This window comes from Vidua macroura, chromosome 3, assembly GCF_024509145.1.
Source record: "Vidua macroura isolate BioBank_ID:100142 chromosome 3, ASM2450914v1, whole genome shotgun sequence".
NCBI lineage: Eukaryota > Metazoa > Chordata > Aves > Passeriformes > Viduidae > Vidua > Vidua macroura.
The window spans coordinates 12,956,890-12,978,148 of record NC_071573.1 but is presented as its reverse complement, the minus strand read 5'-3'; the positions used below and the strand labels follow the sequence as shown (position 1 = coordinate 12,978,148).

Here is a 21,259-nt window from a genome sequence, read left to right as displayed (position 1 = left end):
CTGACCTTTGATAGATTAATGAGATCTGCCATTTGGCATCAGATGGATAGTCCATCTTGCAATAGCCTGTTTTCAGCCCTATCTCCATTCTGTCATCTCATGAGAGTATACAGCATGATACAGAGTCTGGTTTTAAACCAACTTTCCCAGCAACTTATTAAACTTTTTAAACCAACTTATCCCATGTTCTACAGGGTTATTTTTCTTGTCTTGCATGACACAGATACCTCAAAACATTTGAGTGAGGAAACGCAATTATGGCAAGATCTCAAAAGCCCACTTTTAAAGTCAGGTATGACTTCCCAGATGTGAAGCAGTGCTACACTGATTAGTGCATGAGCTCATTCAAGAACTTGATTAATTTCCATTATGTATAGTAACAGTCATAGAAGGCAGATAAGCATTCCTCTGTGTGGTTACAAAACTAAGAGAAGGTCTTGCCCAGGGTCTTGCATGAAATTACAGGGAAGATGAAATGAAAACCTAAGAGCTTTCCTTTTCTCTCACTGCCTTTTTCCATGCTTCTCTATTCTGCTTCTTCTTGATACTTATCTGTTAGCCGAGCAAATTATGTGGAAGCACAAAAAATAAGACTTTTTAGGAAATACTTTGAACTAGCAAAGGAATTAATTGTAAAATAATAGAACTGGTAGAGCAGTGAAAAGTGAGGCTAATAGGGTCTTTTAGGAAATTATAAAATAAAAATGTGGGAACGCAGGGATGGTATGGCAAATGGATGGTTAAGACTGGGAAGCCAAATGCAGGAAGAATCATGAACTTGGTGTCCAGGAGTCTGCGTAGTGAGTAATGAAAAGGCACCACCTTTTGTTTAAACTAGGCCCCTCATTACTGACAGGAGATTTTTGTGAAGTATTCCTGTTTAATTCCCATACCACTCGTAGTAGTTCAGAAGACAAGATAAGAGCTTAAACCTTTCTTGTGTTTAAATCAACTGACTACTGAAGTTAGTATTGAATTCCATCCACTCTGGTGCAGACTGTGCTGTGAAAAACCAGTGTTGTTACAAATGCACCTGATTCAGTCAGTGACGATTATACAGCACCTTTTTTTTTAAAGTTATATTTTAATTCATAATTTTAATATCATATCTTTCTAGATTTAGTTATAACTTGGAGTTATAAACATGCTTATTAATAATTAGTATCCCTTTAATGGGTAAAATAAATCTCTAGTGGCTGTATTTCTTTTACAAATATTACATGCACTGTGTGAAAGATGTTTTTTGATAGTATTTGTTTTTAAGGAAAGATTTGTTTTTGCAGAAGCAGGGTTCTTAGCAAAGATTAAATATGATTTTTTGAAAACATTTGACCTAAAGTTAGGAGAAAGAAAGAGAAAAATCTTTTCCCCCCACCACCACCCCAAAATCCTAGGTAAAATGAAAAATCCAGTTTTAGAGTATTATCTGGTTTTGTAGAAGGCAAAGATTTTTATAACATAGGGATTTTCTTTTAGTTTGATCTTTTTACTAGCCTTTAAAGATTTAAGTAATAAAAATGTTAGCAACATTCCAGAGAGGTGATCAGATAGCTAATCAGATGAAGAAAAAGTCAGATTTCTGCTTATTTACTTCTCTGTTTTATCTGTGTGCTGAATTATTTATGTTGGCAATGAGTCATTGTAAGCTTAGACCAGAACATGATATTTTTATGCTCTTAAATGTTAAACACCCTTAGTGAGTGGCTGTTGTTCCAGTCTAGGCATTGCCACATGATAGCAATCTGAGCTTGGGAGTGCCCTGCAGAGGAAGTGGTGAAGATGCAGCTTGCAATGCACTTTTCACCTCGTATCTCCTTACACAGCAACATTTCAATATTGTTTCTTCATGTGAATGGGAAAAAAACCCCACCTTACCTTTCGGTGTCTAATGTGGTTACTGCAAAAAATCAGCTGTCTTTGCTTTGGAAGAGAAAAATCTTCTTTAATGTCTGTTATTAATATGTTATAGCAACTAATGGAGGCAGCTAAGAGGAAGTAAATGGCACTTTAACCAAATCCCTGGAAGCCAGGCTGAATGGGGCTTTGATTAACCTGGTCTCATGGAAAGTGTCCCTGCTCGTGGCAAGGGGGCTGCAGTTAGATAATACTCAAATTCCCTTCCAAACTAAAGCACTCTGATTCTGTAAGTATAGTCTTCTAGGTGTTAGGCAAGATTTTTCTAGCGCTTTGGCTGGGCTAATTCTAAATGTTAAATAATAGTTTCTTTGGCTTTTTTTAGAGAGCTGCTTCACAGGCACTTAAAAACACTTGCCATCAAGTTATTTTCCTTATAATTTGCCACCAGTTTTCTTCCTAATGGGATTCTATTTCTGCTAATTTTAAGATTCTTCTAGAAATCTAAACTCTTCTTCATACTTGTGCACTGTTACTGTTACTTTACAAAAATAATAGTAAGAATGAGATGCTAAAATTGCTATGCATTAAATATTTCAAATCAAGGTAAACCAAGCATTTTTCTAAAGATGATTTTCAGATAGGTTTTATGAATTTTACTGATTGGAGTAAAAGACTTTACTTCTCTAAAGATCATCTGAAGGTCAAAGAAAGCAATTCTTATATGAGAAAAGCAGTAATAATTTGGATGCAGAGATGATGTCAGGTTTCTTTTTAGGTAATCAAGCTATGATAGAAGAATGACTGGAGTTACAATATGGAACTTTAATTCTGTGGCAGGCTGTGTTAGACCTTTCTTGATTTAGATGGTACAAGTAGATATTTTCTGAGAGAAAAATTATGCTGATCTGAGTTTGCAGTGGGGGACTGAGGTTTCAGTTCCGTCTGAACACCAGATCATCTGTCCAGTGTATTTGTCTTTTCAAAAATCCACAGAAGGCAGACTATCTCTTGTTTAAAAGAGAAACAATGATTTTATTGTTAGAGCAAAGATAGTGGCCCTGAGAAAAATAGCTTTTGAAAGTTAGTTACAGCCCATAATAGATGTCTGGAAGACACAGCCTGTGTCTTCTTTTTCATAAAGCTGTATATATTTCAAATATATTTTATTTCAAACATTTAGATAAATTTACCATTTCTGCATCTTATATAAAAGCATGGCATTTCCACAACCAACAGTATGAAAGTCAATGTGAGACACAATAGAATGGAAATAATTATTTTTAGAGAAGGGCAATTAGAGAAAAGGGAAGGAGAGTCGTGGCAAGAATACTTACTAGGACATGTAAAAAATTATAAACTTCTAGAATCACAGATACCTTGATGGTGCTGATACTGCGTTGCTGTGAGTTTGGTGTAGGTTTGATGTCCAGGACTGATACTTATTCTTGGGACAGAATACGTACCTAAGATGTAAAGAAAGGAGTAAGCTTGTTTTTATGGTTTAATTTTCCTTGGTGTGTTAAACCAAAAGCCACCATATTATGTTGAAGTATGTTTTAAACATCAGTTTGGAACCAGGTTCTTTCTAGACTTTATCTTTGGTGCTGTGTTGGATGAAGATTCTGTTTCCTCACTAGCCCTACTTCTTAATCTTCAGCGGATGATTACAAAGTGCTACAGGAGTATTTGTTCACGTAGGTAATTAACTGAAAATAAATGTATTGATTTCTCTTTGCTCTTTAACAGGCAGAAGAAATACTCAGGCGGGAGTTAGAGAAGAAGGAAACACCAGGATTATATTGTTTGCTTGGTGATGTTCTTAAAGACCATCAGTATTACGACAAGGCCTGGGAGCTTTCCAGGCATCGCAGTGCCCGCGCCCAGCGCTCCAAAGGCCTCCTCCATCTCCGCAACCGGGAATTCAGGGAATGTGTGGAGTGCTTTGAACGTTCAGTACAGATCAACCCTATGCAGGTTGGGAAATTATGCACATACGGCTTTGGTTTTAGGTCATGTGTTCAGTTTTGAATGATGACACTTCTTTAAAAGACAGTTCTAGGCACAGTTACCAAAATAAGAGTTTATTACTATTCTTAGCAAAATTTTCACCATGTACTTGGAAGACTGGCTAAAAATGGTAGTATGAAATGAAGACATCCTTTTGCATCCAGGTCTTTGCATGCAGGTAAATCTTTGCCTGTAGAGCTCTTTCAAAGAAATTTCAAAGAGGTGAAGCCACTGCAAATTAATATTTACCATGAAAAAAATCATGAACAACGTATAAAGCAAAACAGTTACAAGAAGAATGCAGATTTTAATGAAAGTTTCCCTTCACCCTATTTGAGTTTGCCCTGGCTTTGAATTACAAACTGTCATCTCTGTATTTCACAGAAATGTTTTTTGAGTGTTCTGGTCTGTCTTGTTCTGGAGTCACTGAGAAGCGCTGTGTTATGCTTGTGATGACAGTAACTTCTATTACAGTAATGCATCAAAATTGAAACCATGGTGAAAAGAGTTCTTTTGATGAGGCTGGTTTCTCTTGCTGATCTGTGCAAGCTATTCTGCAGACAACATTTGTAATCTTGTTTCAGTTTCTCAGACATCAGATCCCACCTCAATAAAGTTCAACCTGTGGAAGATCTTCAGAAGTTAAAAAAGCTTTGTGGTTGTTTACGTATATAAATTGTGCTCTTCATATCTATTTCTAGGTCCATGCAAAAGCAGGGTATTCCTCTTTCTGTTCTTTGCCCCTCAAAGAACACTGCTGAAGCTGCTGTTTTAAGCTCCATGTGACTAACTGGACTTTTGCTTTAGAAAAATTTTAAATGCCTCCATCCATTCAAGTTCTTTTCATGAAGCTTTTTTTGTATTTTGCTGACATATTTTATTCCAATGAATCAGAGTCCTATTCTTATTCAAATGAACTCCATATAACTTATAAACATCTTTAGATTGGAAAATAAAATGACCAAAAATGCCCGCAGAATATATATTACTCAGATAGGAATTTTATTTAAATCAAGAGGACTTCCAGATAATAAAGGGCTTCAGGAGATGGCCTACACGGTCAAAACTGAGAAGTATTCTGCTGAAATGCTTTTTTATTTTGTACCCTATCCAAAGGAAGTGTAGAATGAAAGGAAATCCAAGAAAAATAGGCCAGTCCATATAGGAAAGTGAACATTTCCTCCTCTTGTTGCTTAGGAAGCTCTTTTTAAGATTCAGTTGAATTGTTTCAAACAAACAGATTGAGCAGCTAGATAGTGCAGATTGACATAACCATCTCCTAAATTCTGTCTGTATTCTGTGACTACAGAAATGAATTGTTTCCTGTTCCAGGCTATATTGTGGGTCAAATGCAGAGTGGAAATTGATTCTGAATGTAAGGACTTTACCACAAGGAAAATAATAATTAATTAAATTATTAACTTGTTCCCAGAATTGTGAATAATTTATTAGATAAACAAAGACTCCCTATTACAAAAAAAATCTAATTTTTTGTGGTTATTAGAAACCTTTCTGAAGGAAGAGACTTTTAGACTGCATCAAGTGATTCCCCAAATTTTGTAATGGATAAAATCATTCTCTTTCAACCCTCCTTTAATCTTGTGTACTTTTTAGCCAGCCAGTCAAGTGTGGTTGAGATCTCTGAGGTAGGTGTTTGCTATATAAGCCAATCACTCAATCAGTTTTTGGGTAATCCACAAACAAATAAAAGCCTTGCAGTTCAAATATACCTGAAACTTGTGTTCATTAGCACTGCTGCTCACAGAATTGCTTGTTCTAGTACATGACTGTGGATGACTGATGAATTTCTCTTGTGTTTTCACTATGAGCATCTTGCAAGGCTTGACAAACAATTACAGAGGTCAAAGAGCTCACATGGTCAGTTCTCCAGTGGTGAAAGCCTGCACAGTTCAGAAGTAAGACTGTGCTGCTGTTGCTCATGAGATTTATAAGACGTGCAGTGACTGTTTTTCCTCGCACCCTTTACAGAAGCACTATTTAACTTGTATCCTGAGCTATAAAGTTGGAAATAACCTTCAATTTCATACTTGATCGCTCTGGTCTCTGCCCCCACTTTTCCTGTCCAGAAGTTACTGACCTAAAAAGAATATAAAGGTGAATTAATGAGATAGCAGCCATGTGGGAGAGCTGGTGGACAAAAGAGCCTTAAAAAATTAGATTGACTATATAGTTATTTACTATTAGGATTGCCCTCTGAAATTTGAGAAACATAGTTTTGTCTTCATGTGGAGTTTCTTCTTTGATTGATGAGTTTATGAATCATGAAAGTGACAGGTTGACAATGGTGAAAAGTAGGTTTTCATGTTTGCCAGGGCCAGATGTAGTTGCTAATTCTATCTTCACCTATTTATCCACATGCTCCAGGGATGGGCCATTCACTTACACCCTCATCAGCAAAAGTTTGTTCAATTCCTTTAGTATCATGAAGCTTGCCCACCAGGCTGCTGGGTCTGACAAAGATCAATGTCATGTGTTTATTCTGGGATCTAAGCTTTGAAGGAGATTAATTATAAATTTTATAACAGTTAAGTCAGGAGCAGATATAAGTTGAGTTTCAGAGACAGGAAAATGAGTTTGAAGTGGAGAGAACTCTAAGAATGTTTGCTGCAGTTTGCAATTAGTGTGTAGAGGTAAAAGCTCTTGTGTTTGAGCCAACAGCATTATCCTCAACCCTCTAAAATCCCTGATTTGAAAAAAAATTTAGGGTAATGTTTTTGTGTTTAAATAGTTGTTATGGTTTCCTAAGGAGAACCTGAGTTATCAGAGTTGGTTACTTCAGAACTAGTACCCAAAACACAAGAGAATATAAACATTAAACAGACACCTCAAGAAGTAATATGTTGTTGTGCAATATGGAGTAAATGTAACCTGTTTTTCCATCTTCCTTTTCCCAACCTCTTTCCCTCTCAAAAAAACTTCCCAAGAAAAACTGTTGGGTTTTTTTTGACTTTGCCATATAGCATGGAGAAATGGCTGAATTTATTGCAGTAGGGTAGTAGTACCTGGACTGATTTTGCAACACCTTATAAGATGTCCTGTTTTGTTTTGACTGCATGCATTTAAAAAGCATAATGCTGTCAGAAAATGTTCATGTTATTAATGTAATTAGGGTTTAATAATTTTCTGAATTACAAAACTTTTATAAAAGGTAATACTGGTTAGCTTGCAGCTCTTTGAGAATTAACCTTGTGGCAAATCAACTTGCTGTTGAAGAGCTATGAAAATTTATTTTGCTGTAATCTATGCCATTATCAGATACTATTTAGGGTAGAACAGACTATTTCAATTGGAAGGGACCTGCAATGATCACCTGGTCCAACTGCTGACCAGTTCAGGGCTGACCAAGTTAAAGCACATTTTTAAGGGCATTGACCACATTCCTGTTAAACACTTGACAGCCTTGGGGCATCAAACACCTCTAGGAAGATTTGTTCCAGTGTCTAATCACGCTCTCGGTAAAGAAATGCTTCCTAATGTCCAGTCTAAACCTCCCCTGGTGCAGCTTTGTACCATTGTCACACATCATACCACTGGACAGTAGTTCTGTGTGAGCCAGCAGTGAGCCCTGGCAGCCAAGAGGGCAGTGAATCCTGGGATGCATCAAACACAGCACAACCAGCAGGTCAAAAGAGGGGATTATCCTGCTGTATGCAGTTCTCACCTTGAGCACTGTATGCAGTTCTGGGCCCCACAGTTTAGGAAGGCTGTGAAGGTCCTTGAAAGCATCCAAAGGAATGGATGTCTACAAAGTTGGAAAAAAGGCTGACTGGAAGGAACATCCTGAGAGGAGCGAGCTTGTCTAATTTGGAGAAAAGGAAGTTGAGACGTGACCTCAGTGCTCTCTACAGCTCCCTGAGAAGGGGGAATGAAGAAGAAAGATGCTGAGCTCTCCTCCCTGTTTGAATCTTTATTGATGAGAGATATTTGGTTGTAACAACTAAAGACTATAAATGCAAGATTACTGAACTGGTAAAGTTCCATTCTCTGTTCAAGGCGTTATTTAAGTACATTTCTATCTCTAAACATTACGATAGAAACTTGAGATGGTCGATGTTCTAGTAGAAAGAACTGTAATTTTGAACTGATCCTGTTTGGTCATTTGAGATGTATTCTGTAAAATGTGATTACCTTGAAAAACATTTCCTAGTGTTTATCATCTGACCTAATTATAATAGTATAAAGTGAATGTGGATTTTTTACAAATGAAAGCAAAATATGCAAACCTCTAAATAACTATCCCTTTGTCCTGTAAATGAAAATGGACTGTTAAAGAGCACGTCACAAATGGTCAAGTGGTCTTCATGCAGTCAACACCTTTGTTTGTCCATATTTATTAAAACTTTGAACCTAAAGTTTTTCTCTAATCAGCATACAGGATACTATTTTTTCCAGTGCAATACTATCATAGCTGAAGATGGGTAAAAATCAACAAGAGTTGTGTGTTCTCCCTGGGCAAAGTATTTCTTTTGTGCTGAAATATCCATGTATGTAGGTAACCATTATTTTTTTCTCTCCAGCTAGGTGTATGGTTTTCCTTGGGCTGTGCATACATTGCTTTAGAAGGCTATGAAGGTGCTGCCAAAGCATTTCAGCGCTGTGTGACATTGGAACCAGATGTATGTACTTTTGAACAAATGATTCAGATGGCTTATCTAAAAGCAGCAAGGATGTTTTCATTATAGACAAGCAAAGCAATAGTAAAAAACTTGTTTAAACCTTAGCCCTTTGAAGAAATTAAGCTTGTTCATGAAGGATATATTTTTGTCATAAGGCATCATAAAAATACTTATCCAGTACTTAACTTTGTCCAAGTATGAATGTTAAAATATATCTGAAAAATTCCTTTATGCTTGCGCACATTGCTAAAACAGACAAATGGGAATGACTAAATTGTGAGGAGAGCTAAAAAGAGATAAAACAAAAATTATATTAAAATATTTAGTTCTCTAATCAAATTCTTCTGAAAAAAAAAGTCAAGTTCATGTGTAACAAGTAAATTTGTAACTGTATATTTCAGGAGCACAGGGAGAATGGAGCTTAGCCATATTTTCAGGATGCAGGGCATGTATGTGTACAATGCTGTTGTTTGAATGTGCACAGTGAAGGTGCCAGCTGAATTACCTGAGAAATACACTGACAATACTTTTGCCAGAAGCCCTGACTGTCAGCTTGTTGCTCGCCTAGAGTTAATGCCATCTACTCAATAGAAACTGTTGTTATTCATTCTTTTCTCTTGGAGAAAAGAATGAGAAAGCAATAAGAGGTGACAGAGTACTCTTTTTTATTATAAAATGCAATAACTTCTTTGGGGAAAAAATGTACATACAGATAACAATGGAATTCTTAGTTTATATATTGTTTTTTTGTTCTTGTTCAGTGCAGTAAATTTACTTCCAAGTAGATACTAAAACTGGGTTCACTTATCTCTCTAGGGCCTGTATTTAATTGTATTCATATGACCAAGCCAGCTGACTTCTCAATGGGTTAAGTGGTGGGGTTTTTATGAGAAAAAGGTGCTGGACTGGCTCTCAGTTGGAGGCAAAACCTGTCTTTATATGTCTGCAGCTGTAGCAATGTAGTGACTATTTTAATGAATGAAGTCGCAGAAAGGTTTCCCAGCATGAGTTAAATGTTCCTTAAGCCTCAGGATAGCCTTCAGTACCAGAGTACATTTCATTGCAGTGCTCAGACCCTATTCTTCAAATCATTTGTAGTTGTCACTTGCTGAATTCAGTGATGGGGCTTCACGTTTACAGCAGTGTCAGGCGAAGGGCAGGAATCATCTCTGCTCATCTCTGCTGGTTTTACCTGAGGTGCGTTAGGGGACATCAGATCACTTTTGTCCAGTAACAGAGAGTGGTGCAGTTTAAGTAGCTTCCAGCTAGTGAGAAGTTGGCCAGCTAAGTCTAGTGAAGCACTGACCTTTCCAGCCATCCCAGCTAGATCCTAGAAGAGGATGCCTATTTACAACTGAGACTGAAGGCAAGAGCTGACTTAGTGTATTGCAACCACAAGGCAGTTAATTGATATTTATATACCTGATTGTTGCGGATGCAGTCAAATATTTATATATTTCAATTTTAATATAATCATTTATATTTCAATGCAATATTTTAACTGCCATGTAGAAGGTATGTGTCAATATGTGTGATTAGCAAAATCAATGATGTTTGGCAGTAGTTTCACTTACGTATTTTTATCAAATAAGCACAATATAAGTGAATACATTTTTTGGTACTTCTCCTTTTATCATTCTAGAATGCTGAGGCCTGGAACAATTTATCAACTGCTTATATCAGATTAAAACAGAAGTAAGTACATCAAAAGAATTAGAAGATATTGCTTCCAAAACAAATAACTGTGGTTTCCTTTTATTTGACATTGAGTTTTTTATTATTATAAGGTGCTTAACTCATATTTTGCAATTCTTAGCTCTTCAGTTCTCTCTCCCAGGATGAATTGCTGGGACTATTTTATTTTATAGGAAATAATTTTGTAACTTTTATACAAGTAGCAGCCTCTCTCTACCCTTTTTTTTTTGTTAGAAGTATTTATGATGTAGTAAGTACAACCAGTGCAAAATATTCATAATAAAGATGAATAATAAAAACTACTTTGACCATGAAGTTAAGAAGATAGGTCAATTTCAAGCAAACAATTTATTCAGACCTATGTAATTTCATAGGATATTTTCCTCAGTAGATTTAAGGGAAAACCAGACAGTTTGTTTTTTGTATACAAATGGAAATCTGCACACATGCTAGCTGGCTTATCCTTTTCCCTCAAAACTAATGATTCATACAAGAAGATTTCACCTAAGTGGACTGCCACTCTTATTTTGTATTTTGTATTTCAACGCAATGTAATAAAAGTTTACCTGGAAGAATTTAATATTTAAGAATTTTCACATTATAACTTCTTACCAAAAATGAAACAAAAGAATAAGATAAATTATTTTTTAAAACCTTACTTGAAATCTGACATCAGTTTATATGGTTACGTAGTCAGAAAGCAAAGTAAAAAAAGAGAGAAAGAATAGCAAACTTGCGTAAAAGTATAAATTTATAAACATACAATGGGAGCAGGAGGGAGGAGAAAATGAAGTATTAGAATAACTACACAAGGCTAAAAAGTAATAGAAAGCAGGAGTTTGTTTTAACTTTTCGGTAGTTCCTCTGTCTTCAGCAGTGCCTTGAGTATGTGCAATACATGTGGTAGTTGCTCCTTCTTTTCCATACAATTCAAAATGTCAGATGCTTAGTGTACTGGCTAATACTTGTTTAATGAAAGTATTTTTAATCAAAATAATTTTCGGTCTGTTAATCTGCTACAAGGCTGAGAAACTACTGAGTGATTAATTTCACTTTACTGGTTTAATTTTATTATTCTCAATCTACTCTTGTGATCTAATATACTAAGTACATACAAAACTTGTAACCTATTTGATATGGTAACGAAAGCAATAAATGGGGGCATGTTACTGAGCTTTTTTCCCCACAAGAATCATGTGATATAGGACTCAATGTACAGTAAATTTTAAATGAGTATTACGTGTTGATAGCCGAGTGTGGCCTATACTTGCTGTGGAATAGCAACTTCTTTCATTATTTGTATAGTCACTTATAGGTCAAGACTGTGTGAGCTAGTTTAACTCTCTCAAAACAGAGAATATCTATAGCAGTACACTTAAATAATTTGTGTGGGGATACATAAGTTCTTATTTTTCAAGCCTGCCAGAAGAAAAAAAAAAAAAAAATTAAGTGGAGTGAGGATTTAAAAAAAGAAAACAAAAGCAAGATATTTAAGTTAATAGCTGTCTTTCATTCCCTTAAAAAAAAATCCGGCTTTACTCCAAACAGGCTTTTAATTCAGGCCCCTACTCATAGATTGTGGATTTGGCCAAGGCTTGGCAGAGTCTCATACAACAGACATATAATATAAGTACATTTTTTTGAAAAGTGTATGCAAGCAACTTGCTAACACCCAAAGGACAGGGGTTTTGTTGATTTTTGGAGTTGTTTGCTTTTTAAGACTTCACAAGTTTTGTGTATTCTGAATTTCCTCCAGAAAAATTAATTGTGATGAAAACAGACTCCATGCTTTGGTTTACTAGAAAAACTACTCTGTTTGCCAGGAGGTCTTTGAAATCTAGGTCTCACATTTCTCAGAATAAACTGGGACTGGCCCACTGTCCTTCATGTGAAACATGCCAGGTTTCCAAGACCAGATAATGCATTTAGGCTGCCTACTGTTTCCTGTCTGGGTATGAATTTACTTAACTGTTTAAGGATACACCATCATTATGTGATTGGTTAAATACACAGGGGATTTGTTTTGAGAATCTAGAGGATTTTATTACATAGCAAGAGTGATGATTTGTGGAATACTATTTCCATCCCATCCCTTTGCTGTCTTGACTACATTTCACATTTCCATCTTACTGGCATCTGCCCTCCTCATAGCTTACTGATTTTCAGGAGGATAGGGGAGATTATACAGACTAACCCTACAGATGGTGAAGAGCAGTTGCAGAAACAATACATGAGTCAGGCAGAGCACCTTCCAGCCTGTCAGAGAGCTCTGGCAGAACCCAACTTCCATTGTAGCAAAATCCACAGAAGGAACAGGACAGTGTTCTTTTCTAATTTAACCTAGTAAAATCCAGGTCTGAAATCCCTTAGTGAGATTGTTAACAGTGGAGAAAACTCAACTGTTTGCACAATTATTCATCGGGATCACACCTATCAATATATCAGAAGAGAGAGAAAAGGGGAGTGCATACGGGAAGATCCTGCATGTGGACTGTTCTGCTGTAGCTATGCCAAATGACCTGTTCTCTTTAAATAATTTTGCTCTATCAACCCACTCTCTTTCTGTGTATTTGATAACTCTTAATATCATGGCCTTAGATTGGCAGTTATTTACATTTTTCCACGACCAAGCTATTTCAAACTTCTAAGATCAACTGCTTAGATATTACATTGACTTGGCTGGGATATTTTACACTCTCTTGGACACTCTTTTGGAAACTCAACCAACAATTTCTTTGGGCTGTCTTTCTTTAGAGAAAGCTCTTTTAACAACTTAGTCAAGCAATATGGAGAAAGTGAACTGCATGTTTTGATAACAGGCCATCTTTATATGATATTTACTAAGAAGAGATGTATTGTTATGCCTTACCAAAGAAGATTTTTTTACCAGCCTAGGAAAGCTCCATTTCAACTCTTAATTTAAAGGAATCCATTCCTTTGTGGTTTTTTACATATCATGACTGTCCAACTGAGGGTGTGACTGTCCATCTGAGAGAATGACTGTCCAACTTGTCTCTTAGAAAGAAATGTATCATTCCAATTCTCTTATTTTAAAGTTACAAATTTATTGCAATTTTTGGTAGTATGTTGAAGGCTTTAAACAGTAAGCTCACAAGCCTTACCAACACATGCTTCAGATGGCATTTTCTTATCAGAGGATGGCATTACTGCTCTCCTTTGGTAAGGAAATGGTCAAGACTTGACTGCAGTGGCTGCATATGAAAAACTAAAGATGCTCTGTAACTTGATGATGACTTTATAGGAATTGTGGTGTCCACCTTTATTCCATAATACTCTCTACTGTCAGTATGAGATGGGTCAGATTGGAGGACTCTAGTACTGTTTGGGGCCATTCTGACACATTTGTACTGAGCAGCACAGCATCAGGGATCAGAGGGTGTACGTAAACGTTCCAGCTGACCTAAGGATAAAAATGGTTGAAAATGATGGGCTTCTGTACAATGGATATGCATGTTTGCCATGTGCAAATGTTTAAAATAAATATGATTTTAAAATGTGTGATTAAATAAGTCAAAACCATTCTGCACCTGTCGTGAACTCAGTAATTTTTGATTTTTTAATGTGTGTTACTACTGCAGCATGAGTAAGATTCTCATGGTTCCAGTTAAAAATTTGGAAAGGAAAAAATTGACATAAATGGCAAAATTATGATAAATTTTTCTTTTAAAAAAAAGTTACAAGAACTAAGAGAAGTTACCTAGTTCAAACTACAGAGTGTACTGTTGTGTATGAACTAATATAAAATAGTTTGCAAGACAGATTAAGGAATTATCAGTATTGTAAATTATGAGCAATAGCTTTTGCATGGCACTGTGTTCTAAATGGGATTTTTTAAATAAGCAGTTTTTTAGTTGATGCTATGCCAACTGATTTTAGTGCAGAAATCTTCTGTAATAATTTCTGTTATTCTTTTATTATTGATTAGGATCAAAGCATTTCGAACCCTCCAAGAAGCTCTCAAGTGCAACTATGAGCACTGGCAAATATGGGAGAACTATCTTCTCACCAGTACAGACATTGGAGAGTTTTCAGAAGCAATTAAAGCTTATCACCGGCTCATGGACTTAAGAGAAAAGTACAAGGATACACAGGTGGGGAAATTTTCATATTCAGTCATCCTATATGTTCACTAATTTTTGTTCAGAGACAGAGACTAAAAACCTTTGCATCCAGATTGCATCAGACTTTGTGAAAGCACACACGTGAGCCTTGCAGTTTCAAGACCTATTTTTGTATAAAATGCAGTGCATAATCCCATCTTTCCATATTGTTCCTGCATATCTTGGTGTCAGAAATAATATCAATTATTTAGATTAAAGAAAGGGAAGTTTTTCCCATGTGTTGGAAAATTCCACAAATGAGCCTTTGAACGTGAACTGAAGGAATTACAGTCATAATATTGATTCCTAATAGCCAGGACAAATAAAAATAAAACCGTATTTTGCTTATCTTTCACTGTAGTTCAATTCAGTTCAATTTTGTGTTTGTAAATGTATGCTCTAGACAAAATCCAGAGAACCTGTCTTCACAGCTTCAGCTGGGATGCAGCCTTACCTAAAATCAGGTACTGATCCTAGCAGGGTTCTGCACACTCAGTGAAATTGGCAAGGTGAATCTGAAAGGCAAGCCAAAGAATCTCTTAAAGAGAATAATAAAACACCTTCAAGAGCTTTTGCAAAATTAACAGATCTGGTTGAAGAGCTTATGAGCTCTTAGGGAGATTGTGTAGTACCAGGGTAAGAGGAACCAGCTGCTGCTGCTCATGGATCCCAGAAGAATGTTTTGTTTCTTGTCCCATAAAAAGAGAAAAAGTAGCTTTCGTGGATCTTGGGAATTTGAGTCCAGCGATGAGGAGAGAGAGCAGATAGAATTAGTTAAAATTGTGGAAACATCTCATTTGGTCATGGGGGACAGGGATGTTAAATATTTTTTTCACATTACTTTTTAATAATAAATTGTACATGAGTGCAATGCTTATTACTAGTAAAGCCAGTCATGCACAGGATAACATTCTGTATTAATAAAATCTTTTAGTTTGGTACAGCTAAACATTAAACGTTCACACTAAAGAGTGTCAATGGAAAACTGTGTTACATGTGGTAAAGATGTGTTTGGCAGCTAGAGTACTGTAGTACTGGTGGGGCCTGTCATGGAGCATCTTGTAGATGGTTGGCTTTTTTCAACTAATTTTTTTCTCAGTTACTACTTAAAATAGCATTTTTAGGGGTGGTCTACTGTATTATTTAAAACAGACTGACAGCTGACTAGGTAGAGGTTTCTACATATATTTGCCCACATGAGATATTTTGAGATGATACAGATGCCTATTACTGTTATTTGTCAAATTTTATACAATATTTTTATTGAAGGATTTAAGGATATTGCTTAATTTTAACTTTGGCTTCTGATAAGTGAAGTGTTTTATGGGTTTCATTGTAACTTCTATTACAGTTGCCTCAATTAGGAGGGTTTTACTAGTTGCCAAGAAAAACCTCAGGGCCTGATTAGAGAATTTCAGGCTTGCAACAATTATCTTACAAGGAAGAGGAGAGTATTTCTGTATCAAAACAAAAAAGCAGATAAAAATAAAAGCTTCTGCTGAAATTGTTTACAAAGTTCACCATTAATTGGTGAGCCTCTCCTTTTTTTCCAACTGGACTGTTTGGAATAGGGATGATCTGTAACCATCTTGTGCAATTGTATTTTGACAATGTGAAATCATGAACATGAGTAAATGAAAACATACACCATTGTTTCCATTCAACATAGTATGATCTTCTCTCAGGTTATATTTAGTATTTGTAGTCATCATAGATTTTAATTGATAGAGTACTAAGCTACATGACATAATGGTGAGAAACAAGGTAGGAATTTTAAAAAAAATAAATACGCAGAGGACTGGAAGAAACAAGTTGAGTCATGAATTCCAGTTCTTTGTGAAAACAAACTGCTTTTAGCATAATCATTGCTGCAGAATACCCCTTGTGAGACTGAATGTATCAATTACATGTGTGCAATTGAATATACAATTTGAAATGCCCTTGATTTCTGTAGCTACATCAGACTTTTAAATTTTATTTCGGAATAGCATGAAGTAATATTTTTCTTCTAATAGTAGTAAAGCATTCAGATTCCTATTGGTGATTTCTGTTAGGCCATTGTTGTCCTTTGTGCCAGTCTTCTGAGTACAGCACACAGATTCAGGAAATTTTGCTTCTGTGCTCTTCTAGTTACTTAACAATGCCATCCCTGTGGCAAAGGTTCTGAGATCATGATATCATGAAATTTGAAGATATGTATGCACAGATTCTATGGATAGAATTGGACAAGGAAGAGATAAAGGGCTCTTTATAAATGAGCAGCAATACAGTAAAAGATTAGAGCAAAGGACAGTTTCAAAAGTCTCAGTTTGCTGGTATTGCATATAAATGTAAAAAGCACACTTTCTTACCTTCCCTCCTTACTGGTTCTTCATTTTCATGTGTCTTTACTTCTATTTCTCACAAAGCTGAGAAATGTACCTGGAAAACCTTCAATATATGTGTTATATAATAAAATATAAAGACTAACTGAATTATCTGTAGTTTCCACTAGTAAATCAGACACTAAAGAGTACCCAAGGAGAAAGCCTTACCTATTATAATAATCAATTTGGTCTCTGAATTATTGGTATGAGCTAGTAAATGTACTTGGAACGTTTCTGTAATTCCTGATTATACTAATTTCCATCACATGTGTGCTTATGGAGGCAATCAACCTTTCTTACTTGGAGTGTTGCAGTCTTGTGAATGACAAAGTTATTTTGTGGTTGGAAAAACTGGTTCGATACAGTATTTCAGAAACCATATCTTCATTATGTGCTGTCAAAGATTATGAATGCAGAAGTATGGACAAAGGATTCCACTTTGCAATTCTGTGCTATTGAGATTCTAGCAAAGTTTTTCTGGTACCCTTTCCATCAAGTAACATCCTCATTCAGCAGTTTGTGTTGCCAAACTGTTTCTAACTAAAGGCCACAGGACCATGTTCCAAGGGGATTTTGAAAAGCCGGGTAGGAATTAATAATTTCTGGAGCTCTACTTCATTTAAGTAGCTCACTAATGACAATTGTCTTTATTATAAAATCCTTAATTTGGAAGGGGAATAGAGAGATCTCACAGAATGCAGATTTGTTGTTTTGAATTGTTATCTGAGGGTTCTCATCTTTCTTCAGCACTGTCAAGTTCTACTTGTTTTAGTGAAGCATCTGAAATGGTTTGACCAAGAGAATTTTTATATGAAAGGAGTTGTTGGGAGAACAATTGTGAAATGAGAGTAACTGATGAAAATCACTGCATTTATAAATTACTTGGTTTATTTCCAAGGTTTTGTCTCACAGTGTCTTTTGTTCAGTTTGTAGTAAACACAAAAGCAAAGGAGGAGGAGGAATGCAGATGGTGCGATGTCATAGTAAACATGAACTCTCTGGTCATATGGTGTCATGGTTTGCCCAGCTCATTAAAAGAGGCATGAAGAAAACCAACTAACCAAAAAAATCATCTACTGCTTGTTTGGGGTCTTGGGCCAACAAAGCATTGCTGTACTAGTTTAGTGTGTACGGCAGTTTAAAATCTCTCAAAGATAAAAATTTTAACATTTATGGCAACCTAAAATGCAAAGCTCTGCTACGCTGCTAATACCTTTGGATAATTAGTAAAATTCACTTACAGTTTGAAATAACTTTATTTAACAAGTGTAGACAACCAAGCATTAATGATTCATTGCTGTTTAATGGACCCTTTAATCTGGGTCTTGACACTAGTTTCATTTTAACTGCTGTAGTGCCAAAGCTTATGTGATGGATTACAAAAAAAGGAAATGGATTATTGTGGTAGAAATGTAAGTAAAGTCAAGACTCTATGGGAATAGGGCTAATTTTACAGTTGCTACATCCTGCTGATTAAGGAAACTTTTTTTTTTTCACGCACAAACAAAATATCATTGGCTTGAAAACCTTCAATGATTATATATGATATTCACATGAACTAACATTTTGGACTTTGATTAACAGTTTGGTTAAACTGAGAAATTGATTGAGAAGTCATACCATCTGTGTTTGAAACCTCAGGACCAGTTCTAGGTCCTTGTCAAAAGATAACATAGTTTAGTGTTTTTCTTGCACCTATGTTTTTTTATTACATTGCTATAGTAATGGAAATATCAACACTTGCTGGTGTTTTTCTAACAACTCATTATAGAAGACGTGTTTAATGATGGTGTTTCATGCCTTATATTCCAAATTGTGAATATAAATTAATTTCAGAACTTTTGGACTATTAATAGTTGATCATATTTTCTATTATCTTAAGGGACTTTTAAGAGATCTTGAAGGAACTGCTAGTTTGTCATATCATTTTATAAGGAATATGAGTGATACTGTGGTTATGGGGAGACAAGAGGAGAGCTGTTTAACTCATGTTCAGATGTTGCTGTGATACCATTAGTTCTGAAAAGATACCAGGTAGATGTATATTTGTTTTCACTTCTTGTATTACTTCAATTTATTTAATAAAATTATCAGTCATTTTGATTGATTTGGGTTGTTCTGCCAAGAATTTTCTGTATCTGTTAAAATTCATGATTTTTTGGGATGCATTGTAATTGAGTCATTCTGTAGAAGAAAAGTTATTTTGGGGAATTGACGTATCATAAGTGCTAAACTGGATATGTTTTTATTCTAAATATGATATACTTTGATACTGTCATAATTTTTGCATTATTTTCTGCCAGTGAACTGCATCTTGATTTGTGAAGTGTTTTTGTAGGGTTTGCAGCTATTCACAGGTCATCTTTGAAGTTAGTTTTATTACTATCTTGATATTAATACTGCTGTGAGTGTGATTTCATTGTGTTACTATCACGTGGACAAAAATGTTGAAGCGTTAAAGTTGCCAAATGACAGGCTCACAAGTTAGGAAGTACCAGCATGAAGGTATTTGTGCAGCTCTTACTGGCCCATCTTGAATGCAAGCCTGATGAGACTTCCATTTTGTTTTCATCCTTATTTCTTCCCCAGTCTCTGTGTCTCCTGTACTGCACAGGACAAGTATTACTCACTTGATAAGCCCCAGCTTTTCTGGGGTTTATTATCTTCTTATTCATCATATTATCTACTGCCTTGATTTGCATTTGCTGTTTCTTATTTTGCTGAGGAGAAACTGAGGCAAAGTTTTCAAGTTTTCAGTGTCCAGTTTGGGACAAAAAGACTGGTATGATGTAGCATTTTTTGCATGCAAAGCCAAGCTCCCACCAGCAGCTGCCCATGCTCAGCATTTCTGCAGGTGAGATCTCACATTCTCAAGCCAATGATTAAAAAAGTATGGCCACTAATGAATATTTGTAGAAGACTTTGATTGAACTGAGTTAACTAGTAATTGACCAGGAGGTATTCCATTGCCTTCCAGTTTCCATTGCCTTTCAGTTTCCATCATATCCACTGTCCATCTTTCACTTTCTGCAGGTTGTTAAATAGAGGTCCTGTAAAAAACAGTGCCTCCCAGTACCTGAATTAATTTGGCTCAGCCTCTTTACTGATCTTTTTATATCTGTATTAGATGGTGAAAATATCTCTAAGATATTTTCTGGTGCAATTTCCTTTACCCAAATTTCTGTCTTATATTTTTGGCCTCTTCACCTGCACCAACATAGACTCTTATAGGTGAGGTTTAAATCACTTGAATTACTCCATATATTTCTTAATAAATTCTGTACTTACCATATGACACAATCATTAATGGAGACCAAATATTACAGATAACATTATATATACTGATGTTGATTGGAGTTGAAATATCAAGTCTCTCCTGCTTTTTTTAAGGTGCTGGCTATTCTGGTCAGAGCGGTAGTGGATGGTCTGGCAGATCGTGCTGGGGAGGTATCAAGTGGATTGAAGGGGAAACTGCAAGAGCTCTTGGGCAGAGTCACTTCACGAGTGACAAATGATGGGGCAATCTGGAGACTTTATGCCCAACTTTATGGAAATGGAGAGAATGATAGTAGTGAAGATATTGAAAAGGTAAGAACTATAGCGCTGTAGTAGAACATGCTCTTGTTCCAGACCTGTTTTGCTTTAGTGTTTTTATAAGTACATTGGCTTCTCTTCATGTTCCTACAGCACACGGTTTTGTTATACACAACAGGAGCAAGATGTTTTACATCAGTTTTCTTGGACTTTAAAAAAAAAAAAAATCTCGTTTTTTACCAGTGTTTCATTTCAAAACATCCTATCACATCCTACATAGCATATGTGTATTGTCCTGATTTTGTATTCTGAAACTTTTCTTGGCAACAGTCTAATGTCTATAATCAAATGGTGGTGTGGGTTTTGGCTTTTTTTAAACTGAAATATTTGATTCAGAAGATAGTATATTGCAACTTCTGAAAAAAAAAATGGAACTTAGAGGCATGATCCAGTAGCGGCATAAGCCATCTGTGTTCTTTGTAATCACTAAAGGAAAATGCACTTAAAATAATCTACACCACAGTTAGAGTACCCAGAGTAGAAATTGTTTGTCCTAAATTAGCTTAAAATGGAATTAAATAATGATATTTAATCCTTAGTCTGTTGAACCATTGGTTTTACCCATCACTGTTTTTGCTATGTTAACTTCTATTTTTTGTCCTTATCACTTCCCAAAGAATTAAGTTGATTGCATTTCCAGAATAACCACTCTGCGCTGCTAGAAGTGTTTACTTTGTTGTATGCTTGAATGTGCTTCACATTTGATATTAAATTTCAAAAAGTTCAAATAGCCTTGCATAGTTCAAAAATAATTAAGGGTCATCAGATCTTCACTGAAGTTGAAAATACACAAGGTCAGCATTCAGTATATGTTCACCAATGGAGAATGCCTTTGGCCTGGGCAAAAAATGCCTCTCTGGAGGATTGCTTAATATCGAGCAAGGAAGGTGGTTAGGCCTACAAATTGTATTCCTGTGGGCTTAAATTTATAATTATTTGTGCCTTGCTCATTGTCTCTTTGTGCTTTGCCCTGTGAAGAGCC

At 35.8% G+C, this 21,259-nt stretch overlaps 1 protein-coding gene across 1 annotated transcript in view; it reads left to right on the top strand.

Moving 5' to 3' along the window:
- TTC27 (tetratricopeptide repeat domain 27) overlaps positions 1 to 21,259 on the top strand; it is a 113,811-nt gene that overhangs the window by 86,068 nt on the left and 6,484 nt on the right. The window contains exons 13-17 of the mRNA XM_053974470.1: positions 3,604 to 3,831; positions 8,403 to 8,501; positions 10,144 to 10,196; positions 14,143 to 14,308; positions 20,074 to 20,271. Coding sequence (XP_053830445.1) covers positions 3,604 to 3,831; positions 8,403 to 8,501; positions 10,144 to 10,196; positions 14,143 to 14,308; positions 20,074 to 20,271 — 744 coding nt within the window. The remainder of the gene's footprint in view (positions 1 to 3,603; positions 3,832 to 8,402; positions 8,502 to 10,143; positions 10,197 to 14,142; positions 14,309 to 20,073; positions 20,272 to 21,259) is intronic.